Source organism: Primulina huaijiensis, chromosome 18 (genome assembly GCF_012295235.1).
Source record: "Primulina huaijiensis isolate GDHJ02 chromosome 18, ASM1229523v2, whole genome shotgun sequence".
Classification (NCBI taxonomy): Eukaryota; Viridiplantae; Streptophyta; class Magnoliopsida; order Lamiales; family Gesneriaceae; genus Primulina; species Primulina huaijiensis.
The window spans coordinates 343,618-356,663 of record NC_133323.1 but is presented as its reverse complement, the minus strand read 5'-3'; the positions used below and the strand labels follow the sequence as shown (position 1 = coordinate 356,663).

The 13,046-nt window shown below is 36.4% G+C and overlaps 3 protein-coding genes across 9 annotated transcripts; 1 reads left to right on the top strand and 2 right to left on the bottom strand.

Moving 5' to 3' along the window:
- Positions 1 to 237: 237 nt before the first annotated feature.
- LOC140963859 (putative pentatricopeptide repeat-containing protein At3g01580) lies at positions 238 to 2,874 on the bottom strand. The gene has a single exon (XM_073423320.1). The coding sequence runs from the start codon at positions 2,869 to 2,871 to the stop codon at positions 481 to 483; it is 2,391 nt and encodes a 796-aa protein (XP_073279421.1). The 5' UTR covers positions 2,872 to 2,874; the 3' UTR covers positions 238 to 480.
- A 223-nt stretch (positions 2,875 to 3,097) lies between these two features.
- LOC140963860 (uncharacterized) lies at positions 3,098 to 4,160 on the bottom strand. Its single transcript, XM_073423321.1, has 2 exons — positions 3,993 to 4,160; positions 3,098 to 3,850 (listed from the first exon to the last, which is right to left on the bottom strand). Exons 1-2 carry the CDS (start codon positions 4,135 to 4,137, stop codon positions 3,099 to 3,101), a joined length of 897 nt encoding a protein of 298 aa, XP_073279422.1. The 5' UTR covers positions 4,138 to 4,160; the 3' UTR covers position 3,098.
- Positions 4,161 to 4,827: 667 nt separating this feature from the next.
- LOC140963861 (early nodulin-like protein 19) lies at positions 4,828 to 6,273 on the top strand. 7 transcript variants are annotated; one of them, XM_073423326.1, is made up of 3 exons: positions 4,828 to 5,031; positions 5,466 to 5,741; positions 5,848 to 6,265. In XM_073423326.1, the coding sequence occupies exons 1-3, from the start codon at positions 4,845 to 4,847 to the stop codon at positions 6,081 to 6,083; spliced, it is 699 nt and encodes a 232-aa protein (XP_073279427.1). In that variant the 5' UTR covers positions 4,828 to 4,844; the 3' UTR covers positions 6,084 to 6,265. The 7 variants fall into 7 exon arrangements, with proteins under 7 accessions (XP_073279427.1, XP_073279428.1, XP_073279423.1 ...); XM_073423327.1 differs by having other exon boundaries at positions 5,466 to 5,696; positions 5,848 to 6,261; XM_073423322.1 differs by having other exon boundaries at positions 4,845 to 5,098; positions 5,482 to 5,741; positions 5,848 to 6,269.
- The last annotated feature ends 6,773 nt before the right edge of the window (positions 6,274 to 13,046 follow it).

Below are 13,046 nucleotides of genomic sequence, written 5' to 3'. Positions count from 1 at the left end.
ATTTGTGACGGTCTTGAGAGGCAAGATGTGTATATTTTTGTCACAGATGAAAAATCTATCGAGCATGTGGCACAGCCCGCAATTGTTCACTTTGTTATGGTATAAATCTTATTATTATTTTTAGTTCACTTGGTATGTATGTCTAGCATATTTCTACCTTCTTTTCACATATGAATTTTTGATTTTATGGATAATAGAATAATATCGATAAATAAGAAATTCTTGATTTTGCTTGGAACTGGGTTCATTGGTGTGGAGGGTGGGTTCGACTCCCCGTGGGACCTTTGGCTGTTGCATCGCGATAAAGCATGGGGAGGCGAAGAAGTCGATGCAAATAAAATAATACCCATAACCCGATATCTAATACAGTGTCTTTTGTGAAAATCGTGTTCTGAGAATCAGCAACCTGCGATGGATTTTGCGGTTTATCATGGTTATGATGTATAAGAAATGGAAAGTTAACAATCCATAGGCTTGCGTTTAGCTGAAGTTCACAAGGCTATATCCAGCGGTCCTTTTTAATCCTTTTCTCTTCGCAACAGATCCTAAATCTGCCACTTCATCCCATTTCCCCCCTCCAGCATATAGATTCGACACCGAGCAATATGCACTTGCATTACAAGAATCCTCGTCCAATATCCATTTTCCTACTCTTTCACCAATCTCAAAATTCCCGTGAACTCTGCAAGCACCAAGCAAAGCTCCAAGAATCGAAGTCTTCTGTGATAATGGTACACATTTAAGAAGATTGTAAGCTTCTTCCAGCTCCCCTGTACGTCCCAGCAAGTCCACGACACAACCATAATGCTCTTCTGATGGAACTATACAGTATTCCTCAATCATGGTGTTGAAAATATGCAACCCTTCTGTTATTAAACCAGAATGGCTGCAGGCAGAGAGTACTGATTTTAATGTTGTTTCATCGGGATAAACCTTCTCTTTTCTCATTCGGGAAAACAGTTCGAGTGCCTTAATACCGTTCCCATGCATCCCATATGCAGCTATTATAGTGTTCCATGATGATAAATCGTGCTTAACCATGCTCTCAAACAAATTGCATGCCATTTCTAATTTTCCCCATTTACTGTATGTGGTAATCAAGGAATTCTTTAATAACACGTCATTCTCCAGAGATACTCGATACAGATGACCATGTACTTCTCTTACTAATGCGACAGATCCAAGCTGGTTCAAAGCCTGTAACAGACTTGTGAAAGTGACGCAATCTGGGGACAGATTTTCTCTTTGCATCAACCGGAATAGAGCCATTGCTGCATTAGAAACACCAAGATTCGCATACCCTGTGATCATTGATGTAAATGAGACGCTATCTTTGATCTTTATCCTTTCAAATACGTTTCTAGCTGTTTCAATGACACCCCATCTCGCATAGATGTTTATAAACCGATTTGCTACTTCAGTGTTTCCTTCGAATCCATGCCTGAAAATGTATCCATGAATACTTTGGCCCTTCCTTTTGTCTTCCTGTGTGTTAGACATTGCAGAAAGCACTATGACAATGGTACTTGCATTTGGCATAACAAACTTAGTGACCATTTCATGAAATGTCTCCATGGCTCTTAACACAAATCCATTATCTAGATAACCTGCAATCATCACGTTAAACAAGATACGGTCCTTGACCTTGGTTTTGTAAAATATATCTGTGGCTCCCCTTATATGCTTATATTTTGAGTACATATCAACCAAAGTTGTGGCACCGACTAGATCGAAATGGATTCCTTTTCGAATCAGAAAGCAATGAATACCTTTTCCTAAAAGAAAACACCCCAAACCAGCACAACTCAACAGTCCATTCACTATGGAAATTGAATCAAGACCACAATTCTCACGGACCATTTTGCGAAAGAGATTCAAAGCATCTAATTGTCGTCCAAACCGAAGATGACCAGTAATCAAAGCATTCCAAGAACCAATAGACCGTTTGTTAGTCCTGTCAAACACTACAGCAGCCCTATCCGGATGACTGCACTTTACATACATATCCATAAGGCTTGTTTCAAAAACTTCATCTAAGCCACCAATTCCTCTTCTAATCGCATAACCGTGTATCATTTTTCCTTTATTAACTGAACCTATCCGCGACGCGCATTGTAGTAAACTCACCAATGTCACCCTATTAGGGTCAAATCCATTCCTCTGCATGTCACATGCAACTGCGAAAGCTTTAGAAACACAATGATCCCCAAGCTGAGAATATCCTGCAATCATGGAAGTGTAGGCAGCAACATCTCTATCAGTTATTTCATCGAACACTTTAGCCGCTTCCCTAATTAGATTACACTTACTATAAAATCCAATCAATGATGAACCCACGTATCGATCATTACTCAGTCCGAATTTAAAGGCATCCGCATGAACATTCATTCCAAATTCACAACGGCCCAACTCGACACAACTTTTCAACCCAAAAATAATCGCTGCGTTATGAATTCCAATATTTTTTTGCCTCAATGCAACACACAATCTTAAAACATCGCCATACTCACTGGCTCTGAAGTATCCCACAATAATTGAGTTCCAAAGGGGTATATCGCCCTTGACAAATTTGTTAAAACCCAATCTGGGTTCTGTAAAAAGATTGAATTTTGCACAGGGACATAGAATCCTGGAGCCAAGAACTGAGTTCTGTTCAAGACCCCGTATGATCATGCAAGCATGCAGCTTCTTTAAGGAATTGGGGTCTAAATAGTCGTCCAAATGAGATGCAAATCTTGCGGGGCTGGCCAATGTATCAGAGCTTCGATTTTCGGGGGTTAAGTTAGAAAAATAGATATAATGGACTTTTCTTGAGAGTAAAAGGCAATATTTTTCGAGTGATTTTGGAATCCCCCAAGAGATGAAGCTCATATTTTTGCGCACAGAGTCGCACAATCTGAAAAAATCAGCATCTTAGAACAAAATCACTGTTGCAGAGAAAAATAATGAACGATTAAACTTTATTCGACTGTCCAGCAACAAAACAACATTGTCATAGAGTAGCTTGAGATCATTTGAATTTGATACATCCATCAATTACATTTATATTTACAAGTTACAACAAGAGAAAGGCAGCCCAAAAAAGTTGTCAATCAGGATCAGGACACTTTCCTTCGGCCCATAATACCAAGAATCTCCTCCCAAAGCCCAATACGTTCCACACTTGTAAGCCCAACAACACCAGAACTACAAGCCGCCACAGTCCAATACCCGGCCCTAATCTCATTCCTCAGCTGCTCCTTATCCCACCCGCAATATCCATCACAGAACCTGAACTCCCCGACCTTCAGCATATCCCTTTTCACCATTTCAACCGCACATCCCACGCTTTCCTTAGTCCCGTAGTACAACCCTTTCATTACCTCCTCGAAAACTCCGCTCTTCTCCACAATCTCTGTGTTTCCTTCTTCCTTAGGACTTACCAAGAACATCACTTCTTCCAACGGCCCTCCGAAGAACAATGGCCTATCCGAAAAAGTCCCCGAAACGTCGAACGAATATGACTTCATATCTTTGATGGACATGAGTGACGGCCGGTTGAGGATGAGGCCGGTCGGGCCGATGGGGCCGGTGGAAAGGAGGAGGATCACGGTTCTTTCAAAGATGTGGACACCGTCTAGCTTCTCTGTCGCAATGAGTAGGCAGCCTTTTTCCGGTTCGTGGATCGTGTGTGCCCATTTGGATCCAAACGGAATTGGCGTATGAGGGCTGGCATGAGCGTTTTGATCGACGGATTGATGTCCGGGGCGTATGGATTGTGATTGGTTGGCTACGAGTCTTGCTCGGAAAGCGCGCCAGTCGGATTTGACGAAAGGATTTTCTTCGTCTCGAGGTGATGCTGATGTTGAACCTGTGATTATCACCAGTTCCATTCATTTCCGACAATTGATATGAAAAACTTCAAGTTTATGCATATAATTATTACTTGAAAATAATACCAATTAGGACAGAAGATGGAATAAATTAAGAAATCACTGGATTGTTACTCATACAAGATATTGATAAAGGAGCCGCGTGTGTTTTAGACTGATACTGATTCAACCTTTTCCTTTTGTAAGTGAGGATCCTAGCCCTTATTTGGGGAAGAACTTCAATGGTTTTTGTGAAGGAATTGGAGGAGAAAAGGTAAGCTTCCATGGTGACACACACAGTTTCCCACAGAAAAGTGTAGTATATAATTAATTCATAAAAATAATATAAAATATAGCACCATTGATATATTTTTACGTGTGAAATGATACAGACCACGAGATGCTCGCATTACATCCCATTATGTCCAAGTAAGCTGCTTCCGCGTGGAAGACTACGCACCACAAGTTCATTTTTACGGTATTATTGGTTGTGCCGTCGATGATGATGAAATGATAGTACTTGAACTTCATGGGATACTAGGAATAGAAAATATTAGATATTATATATTTATTTTTAACGGGTGTTGTACATTGAGGTTAGTTCTTAGAGGATTTGATTTGGATTCCAATATTTAAAATTTATCAAAAATGAAATTCACTCAAACAAGTCTTATGTCTCAAAATTCAAATCCATGGATCCAAAGTTCCAAACACACCTGTTTTCATTGATTTAAGGAATTGGACCCTTTTTGGATGCTCATGCGGATTGTTCGCCGGGGAATCTGAAATAATCATTGTTATTCGTAATTTACTACCCCATCTTGCTTTCACTATCTAATATTATTTATATAGGAGCAGTTTTTAATTTAGATTAATATATATGCATATTTTTATTAATGAAAGATTCGTAGGTTGCAAAGACAACTTCGTCCGAAACTCTTACAAATACTTTTGACAAATTTTTGTTTCGTTGGAGAAGAGCGAGCGGGGAAGATGGAGGGGCTGAAGCTGGGCGTTTTTAGATTGTTTGCTCTGGTGGTGGGGCTAACTTGTGCGGCTGTGATGCTGCCGGAGGTCGCTGCTGTGCGTTTTATTGTAGGCGGAAACATGGGCTGGAGTCCCAATGTTAACTACGCTGCATGGGTAGACGCCAAGAATTTCTACAATGGGGATTGGCTATGTATGCTCTCGTCGTTTTTCTTGATTTTCAGATCTACTGTCTCCTGTTTCAAGATTTGGAGGGTTGGGTGAGATTTTATCTTGGAAATTAAATTAGATGGAAATAGACTAAGTGATGGGAGCAGAATTTTGAATGCCTTTGCTTCGGCCTTTTGGTTTTAAAGCACGGTTAGCTCATAGCTGTCAAGGACTAGAGCTTATCGTTCACATTTCACACAACGATTGAGATGATCGCCACATGTTTTTTTAAAACAATAAATTAGTAACTTTGGTTGTCTTTTAAATAAAAAAAAATCAAGCTCAAGAACCCCCCATCGAAATTTATGTTACGCGATTGATTATAACGAACTTGCTATGCAAACACCATTCTTGAGAGTATACGGCTAGGAATAACTGCTAATCTCAGTTAGTGACTATCCGTCACTTTTTTCCTAGTTTTCGTGTACGACAGGAACCAGATGAACGTGTTAGAAGTGAACCGAACTGAATACGAAAGCTGCAATTCCGACAATTTCCTTCACAATTGGACTACCGGTACTGGAAGGGACGTGGTTCCACTAAACGTGACAAGGACTTATTACTTCATCAGCGGTAAAGGATTCTGCTTCTCAGGCATGAAACTGGCAGTCAATGTTGAAGATCCACCTGCACCTTCGCCTTCAAAGAGTACCGGTTCTAACAGTTTGTTTACTTTAATTGCCAGCTCTTTTGGTTGGTTGTTGTTTTCAATATTTGGGTTCACATGGCAAATTTTTCATGATCCACATTCCACGGTTATCATTGACTATTCATTTTCACAATAAATATTGCCTTGCAGGAAGACAGCAATTTCCGCCACTTACGGCTCCACCTACAGTCATCCCAGATTTATCATTCACTCCAGCACCTTCGCCATCTAAGCCTGGTGGTGTTCTCGGATTTTCACCAGCTAATGGACCTAGTGGAAGTGTCTCCGGCTCTTCTAGTTCTTGCTCGTTGATGAACCGGTTGTCTTGTTTACCAATCATCCTTGTGTTGGGTTTTGCCGGGTTTGTTTTGTCCATCCCATTGTAATGTGGAACATTTGGTTTGGGCCATTCATTGAGCCCATCTTGATGAACAGAAAGAGTTGGTGTTAAAGTCGATTTTGCTTTCTAAAATCGCGTTCTTCTCTTTTACTGTAGAAAAGTATAAATTGTCATACCCTCTAGCTTTCTATTGTAACTTGGCACTCATTTTTCAGATTAGCATAATGAAGATAGAACAATTCTCATCACACAGATTGTTACTTTAACATTTGGCCAGAAAGCCACATTATTTGGACCCTTTTGGATGCTCTGCAGACGCAATACGTGTGTATGAGTGTATCGTATCATATCGTAATAGACAAAGATTGATGAAAAGCAAAAAAGTCACGTCTTAAAAATCAGCATACACACCTTTTCCACTCTTAATTTACGAATTACAACTACTTTGGTTTACAAATAGTCCATGATCAATCATATCTGTTCTGAGAATCTGTCCCCAAACGTCATTTTAACATTTCCGACACAATTGATGTTCCATTTTTATTTTCTTATTTTTATCACATATCTTTATAATTTTTTATTCTGTCTTAAAAAATTACAAATTTAATGTAATCATGATATCTTAAAAAAAGTACTATTTTTTAGTTTAAAATACAAATTTATTTATAAAATGCAGAGTTAATATATTTGTGTATTATAAAATAAAATTCAAATAATATCTGTATACTATAAAAATTATATTTTTAATCACTAAAGGAATATTACAACATAAAAAATATAAAATATTGGAAATAAAAGTATTTTATTTCCAATATTTCATATATTTTCGCAAAAAAAAATTGTCCAAAATTTTGTACATCCTTATTAAAACTTGGGACAAATTATAAATATTTTAAGATCAAGATGAAATATTTTCATTATTACATGTTTTATTTATATATAATAAAATATTTGATTTTTTTAAAAAAAAATTATTAAAATTTTAGCTGTTGACATACAAAAATATTATATTTGATGTTTTTAAGGTAAATCAAGATTTTATTATATAATCAAATATATCATAAGGGTAATCATGTTTAACAAAGTGCATGTATTTTCTTTTGCACATGTACAGCTGGGACTGAATACTGATTTCAGAATTTTTTTTATTGCTATTGAATCCGAGACCAGTTATGTCTCCAGATTTTTTCTGTTGCTCTTGCATCTTTCTGTAATGAAAAGAAGACTTATTCCATGCATTTTCCAGCGAAGATAACTTCTTATTCTCAATTATTAGCACATGGTAAACAACATTCACTCTTTCATTCTCAATCTTTAACTTAATCACATTGGCTATCCTTTTGTAAAAAAATGGACATATCAATTCGATCAGTTAAACTTTGGTTTTTAGTTTTGACCACTTCAAGTGATTGAGAAATGATTTAACTAAATCTGCTCGTGTAAATTAATTTGAGTCAAAGTTGAATACATCATCAGTAGTTGTCTTTGGATAGCATCAGCCACGAGACAATGAACTTGTTCAGTATCACTTTCGATGGATTGAATTTCTGAATCAGAGGATTCAGAATTGGAGAATGCCCACTTACTTTTACTTACGGTCTTTGCGATATTTTATCATTTCTCTTGTTCACTTTCATCTTGTAGTCATATTTATTTGGCTTAGGGCAATCAACAATGAAGTGACTAGTCTTCCCACAGTTGAAGCATGTCATTTCACTTGATGGTGACTCCTTCTAGTTTCCGTCGAGATTCTTGCAAGTCCTGTGTTTCTTTTTCATGAATTTGGAGAATTTTTTTTTAAACAAATAGTGACATAAAATCTTTGCTTAGTTGTTCAGTAGTCCTCTCATTGATGGGTTTTGCAGGGGTGACAACAAGTGCTTTGGTTGGATGATTTGATGTAGACTTTTCTCCGCTTCTGGTTTCCAACTCAAACTCGTATACCTTTAGATCATCAAAAAATTCAAACAACTTCAATTTATTTAGATCCTTTGATTATCTCATAGCAAATGTTTTCACGTCCCATTCCATTGGAAGAACTCTTATAAATTTAAATGTGACTTCCATGTTGGTGTATTCTTTGCCTAGAGCTGCCAACTCAATTATGATGCTACTGAATCTATCATCAAAGTCATTCAATGATTCTCCGGAATTCATCTTGATGTTTTCAAAATTTTGCATTTCTTGAGTTTATTCTCTTTTGTTTGATCATTTCTCTCAAATAGCTGAATTAGCTTGTCTCATATCTCTTTCGTAGTGACACACACATTGATCGTACTGAATGTGTTTTTTTTCAAGAGTCTTGTATAATATATCTTTTGCCACTTTATCCAGGTTTGGCTTCTTTTTTCATCAGTAGTCTATTATGATTGTGGATTTTCTAGCATTTGTGGTGCACCATCTGTAATGGCTACAGTTGATATTCATGATTTTGATTGCTCATTTAGTAATGCCGTACCATATGTCATTGTCATGGGCTGCCAGATGAGCCTGCACTCTGATTTTCCAGCCATGAAACTCTTCTTTGGAGAATATGTGGATTTTGCTGAAAGATGTCATTGCTTCTGAATAAATAGGTTCAGAGGTTGAGAAAAATCTCTCTAATATTATTTGTTAGGATAAATGAAAGTACTTTGGAGAGGGGATGAATAAAGAACTTGATATTTTATTCTTTTATAAAATGTAGATGCCCTCCACGGGTGTTAGTAATAGAAGTCTGATCTCGACTTTCAAAGATTATTACTCAATTGATATGCAATGCGGAATGAGTCTATTGAACTTTGTGGACAATGATAGCAGTAATGATAAGATATAGTGATTGTTTTTAGAAGTTCGAAAGTAAAAGTCTTCTACGTCTCCTATTCTTCTGTTTCCAGAATGTATTCATTAAAATATTTTGATTCAATGGGACTTAACATCGCCTACTGAAATTATTAGTTGCAGTTTTCTCTCAAATATAAACTTCCGAATAGAAAGACTCTTTCTGTCAGTTACAAAGACTTACTCAAACGATAGAACAAAAATAAGATTACAGTGAGTAAGAAGTAACACAATATGATATTTGGAAAGATACGACAGAACTTGAAAATGTGCTTCCGATATTTATCAATACTTTTGATTTATAAATATTTATTGTGTAGAGTGTCTTTATACTCCTTCCTAAAATATGGATTGATCTTATATAAAATATGGATTGATCTTATATAGATGATCTTCAAACATTCGAATTTGAACAATTATTAATTGGTCGTATCAAGATCGTAAATACATTTGTACGGTTATGTAATGTGTCATGTAATATGTTCTAATAAAATAATGTGGCGAAAAATGTTTGACAGTGACATTTGAATCGGTCAGAAAATGTCCTTAACTAGAATATTGAACATTATCTAAATTAAATATTTGTTCTGCTGGTTATATGCATAAATAGAGGAATAATTCCAATGCTTATAAATGATCATCGACAACTTTCAGTAGTCCGAGGATGTTCGGTAATACTTGTCCATTTGATTCGGTAGTCTCTGAATAATTAGTAGATGATCGGCTACTGATTTTTTCGGAGTGCTGAATTTTAATAATCTCGAGTTAATTGCTTACACCAGCATCACCAAAACTTATATGTTCCAACAAGATACCAACGAGGTGTGATGAATAACAGATAAAGTACAATAACCTGAGTATTAGAACCAATTCTTAAAAATAAAACCAAATGTAGGATCAATAGAATAATTTTATATNTATGATAATACTATAATATTGATAAATAATTTATTTATTTATTTATCATAATATAATTTTTAAATAAATATAATATTTTTACACTAAAACTGACTTCTTAATTGAATCGTGTATTAATTAATTAATTAATTTATAATAATTTCATATATCAATTTGTAAATGGATCGTATATCAAAAATATTTTTTAGCTTATTATAAGTCCATACAATAATTTATTTTATCTCAGAATTTTAAGAATATTATCGAAATTTAATGATTAAATAATGAACATCCAAACTTCCTAAAACGGAATTTTAACGTTATGTCAAATCTGTTATACGCTCCAAATATTTTGTTTCCAAAAGTAATGTCACAACGGTACTATGGCCAAATGCACGAAGTATGAGCAGGCGCCAACCCGATTTCCATCGTCTCCCGTTCGATTTTGTCGCCGCTGCTGCTTGTGTGCCACGGGAAACAGGTCGTCCGACCACCCTTCACCTAGTCCAAGCCTAGATGGTCTGAATCGGACGATTTGAGCCAGAACGCGCGCGTCCCGAAGCTCCAAATTGCGACCAGAAACTGCGCGCTCGAGTATTTCCGAAAATTTGGCGATTACACCGTTTATTCCTTCGATTTCAGGCTGAGTGTTGGTCGAAATCGAAGTTTAGGATTATTTCGAACCAAGTCCACCCTTATCCGGTAATTTCCAGCCGCGATTCGAGCTTTACGGCGAGTTCCGTCGCGCGATCACCCAACTCCGGTCACGACTTGAGTTTGCTTTGAATTTTTGGACTTCAATGGACGGGAGTGCCTCTCCCTCCGCCACCGCCGCCATCGATTCGGTTTCCGATGGCTTGAATTTTTGGACTTCAATTGGACTTAAGGATGATAGTTATGTTGCTAGTAAGTCTGTAGATCCTATATCCCCATTTTCCCTGTATTTTACTGCAATTTCCATTTTCAATTTTATTGATTTACTCTCCCTTCTGTTAATTCGATGAATTTTGTGTGTATTTAAAGTGTTCAAGACGTACTGACATAATTTTAGATCAATCTCGAGAATGTTGACTCCATGTATAGGAGTCTCTAATTCTTTATTCAGCTGTTTAGTATTTTTATATTGAATACGTTTACTGTTAAGAGGAACTCTTTTTGTACTGATATATCAGATGATAGACTACGATTTTATCAGTTCAATTTTTTAGGCAAATATTTATTTACAAATGATAAACAAGATTTTGTTTTGGTCCCCTAACATTAGTTTCTGAAAATATCATATTGTTAGTTTTGATCTAGGTGATTTTATTTGCCAAACCTCCTTAGGTTTTTGTTATAGAGTTGTCCAAAAGGGCCAAAAGCTAGTACTAGAATCATTAGTCTTAATTATCATATACTTCAGTTTGACGTGGGATCAGACATAACATATATAAAAACCGATATTATTCCGTTCTTAATGAATGTTGTTTTCTTCAGCTACTTCAATATGTCAGAGGCTCAAAGAAGACAAGCGTCAGCCGGTGGTAGGCATGCTAATGGATATGTAAATGGACCTGCTCCATCAAGGTCTACATGCTCAGTACTTGAAGTGAATGAGTTTTGTCATGCCCTTGGAGGGAAGAGACCGATTCATAGTATCTTGATTGCAAAAGGCATCATATTTTTGGGGCCACCATCTGCATCGATGGATTCATTGGGAGGTAAAATTTGTTAACCATTAATTGCACAAGCTGCAGAAGTGCCAACTCTGACTTGGAGTGGTTCTCATTTTCGTATCCGTTTCTGAAGCCATGCCTCTTTGCTTAGAAATGTATAATTATTGCCATATTTTAGTTAAGTGCCAAAATAACTGTATCATTTTGACTAGGAGCAAGCATTTTGAACTTTATTTTTTTCAGTTTCAAGTTTGATTTTCTTTGTACCATAGTTTCTGTAAGACATACATCATTGATCATGTATCTAACTATAGGTCCATAATGATGATGAAGTCCGACCTCATTCGAGCAATTTCAAGGTGAAGTTCCAGGGTCCCCCATATTCACAATGATGGTTGCTTCTTAGGTTAGAACATTCTTTTCTTCTACTCTAAAGTCCAAGGAGTGCAACAATGAGATTTTATTTTAACATCAATATGGTTATCTTTCTCAGATCCGACATCTAGAAGTCCAACTGCTTTCTGATAGTTTCATCCACTACGTATAAAAATGAAGAAATTGAGGCAGACACGACTTTTTCTTGACTCGGAGATTAAGCGACCTTTCTTTCAAACGAAGATAAGTGATTTTTCTCTGTTTTCTTTTTATCACTTCAATATTGGTGGTGAAAGAAAAGTAGATAGTTAAAAATCCTAGAACCAAGTCATCTAAACTTTGGCGTAAGAACTTGATTTTTGCAAATTAGTTCTCCTAACAGTTTTCATCCCGAGGGGTTTTTTAACGTTAGGAGAACTATTTTGTTTAGCAAGATTCTCATCCAGTCATTGATTTTGATAAGTAATTTGTTATAAAGCTCATATTAAAACATTATAAATTATTTTGGGACTCATTTTTATGATTAATTTGTACCTGCAGTATTTGCTTCGGTGTCTTTCCTCAAGGACCGAAAGCGAGTGGTCAGCAATCTCGCTTGATTTATGTTGGCAACCTTTCTGTTGATATCAGAGAATCGGAGGTTGAAGTCGTATTTTACAAGGCCTGATTAAGCTTTGCGATTCTCCTTTCTCTGCTTCTGTGTGGGTGCAATTATNAGCGAGTGGTCAGCAATCTCGCATGATATATGTTGGCAACCTTTCTGTTGATATCAGAGAATCGGAAGTTGAAGTCGTATTTTACAAGGCCTGATTAAGCTTTGCAATTCTCCATTCTCTGCTTCTGTATGGGTGCAATTACTCTATGGCTTCGTTTTTCTGTTTCATCCAGGTTTAATTTATCATTTTCATCCTCCGAGATTCTAATTTTACGTACCGGTTCTTTTGTTTATTGGTATCATCAACTTGCGTCACTAATTTTATGTTTTAAATTCTGCAGTTAATGGTGGATAGATCAAGCTTTTTGAGAGCCTTTCTATTCCTGATAATTTCATCCACTATGTATAAAAATTAAGAAATTGAGGTATACACGACCTTTTCTTCTCTTGGAGATTATGCGACCTTTCTTTCAAACGAAGATAAGTGATTTTTCTCTGCCTTCTTTTTATCGCTTCAATATTGGTAGTAAAAGAAAGTTAGATAGTTAAAAATCATAAAACCAAGTCATATAAACTTTGGCGTGAGAACTTGATTTTTGCAAATTAG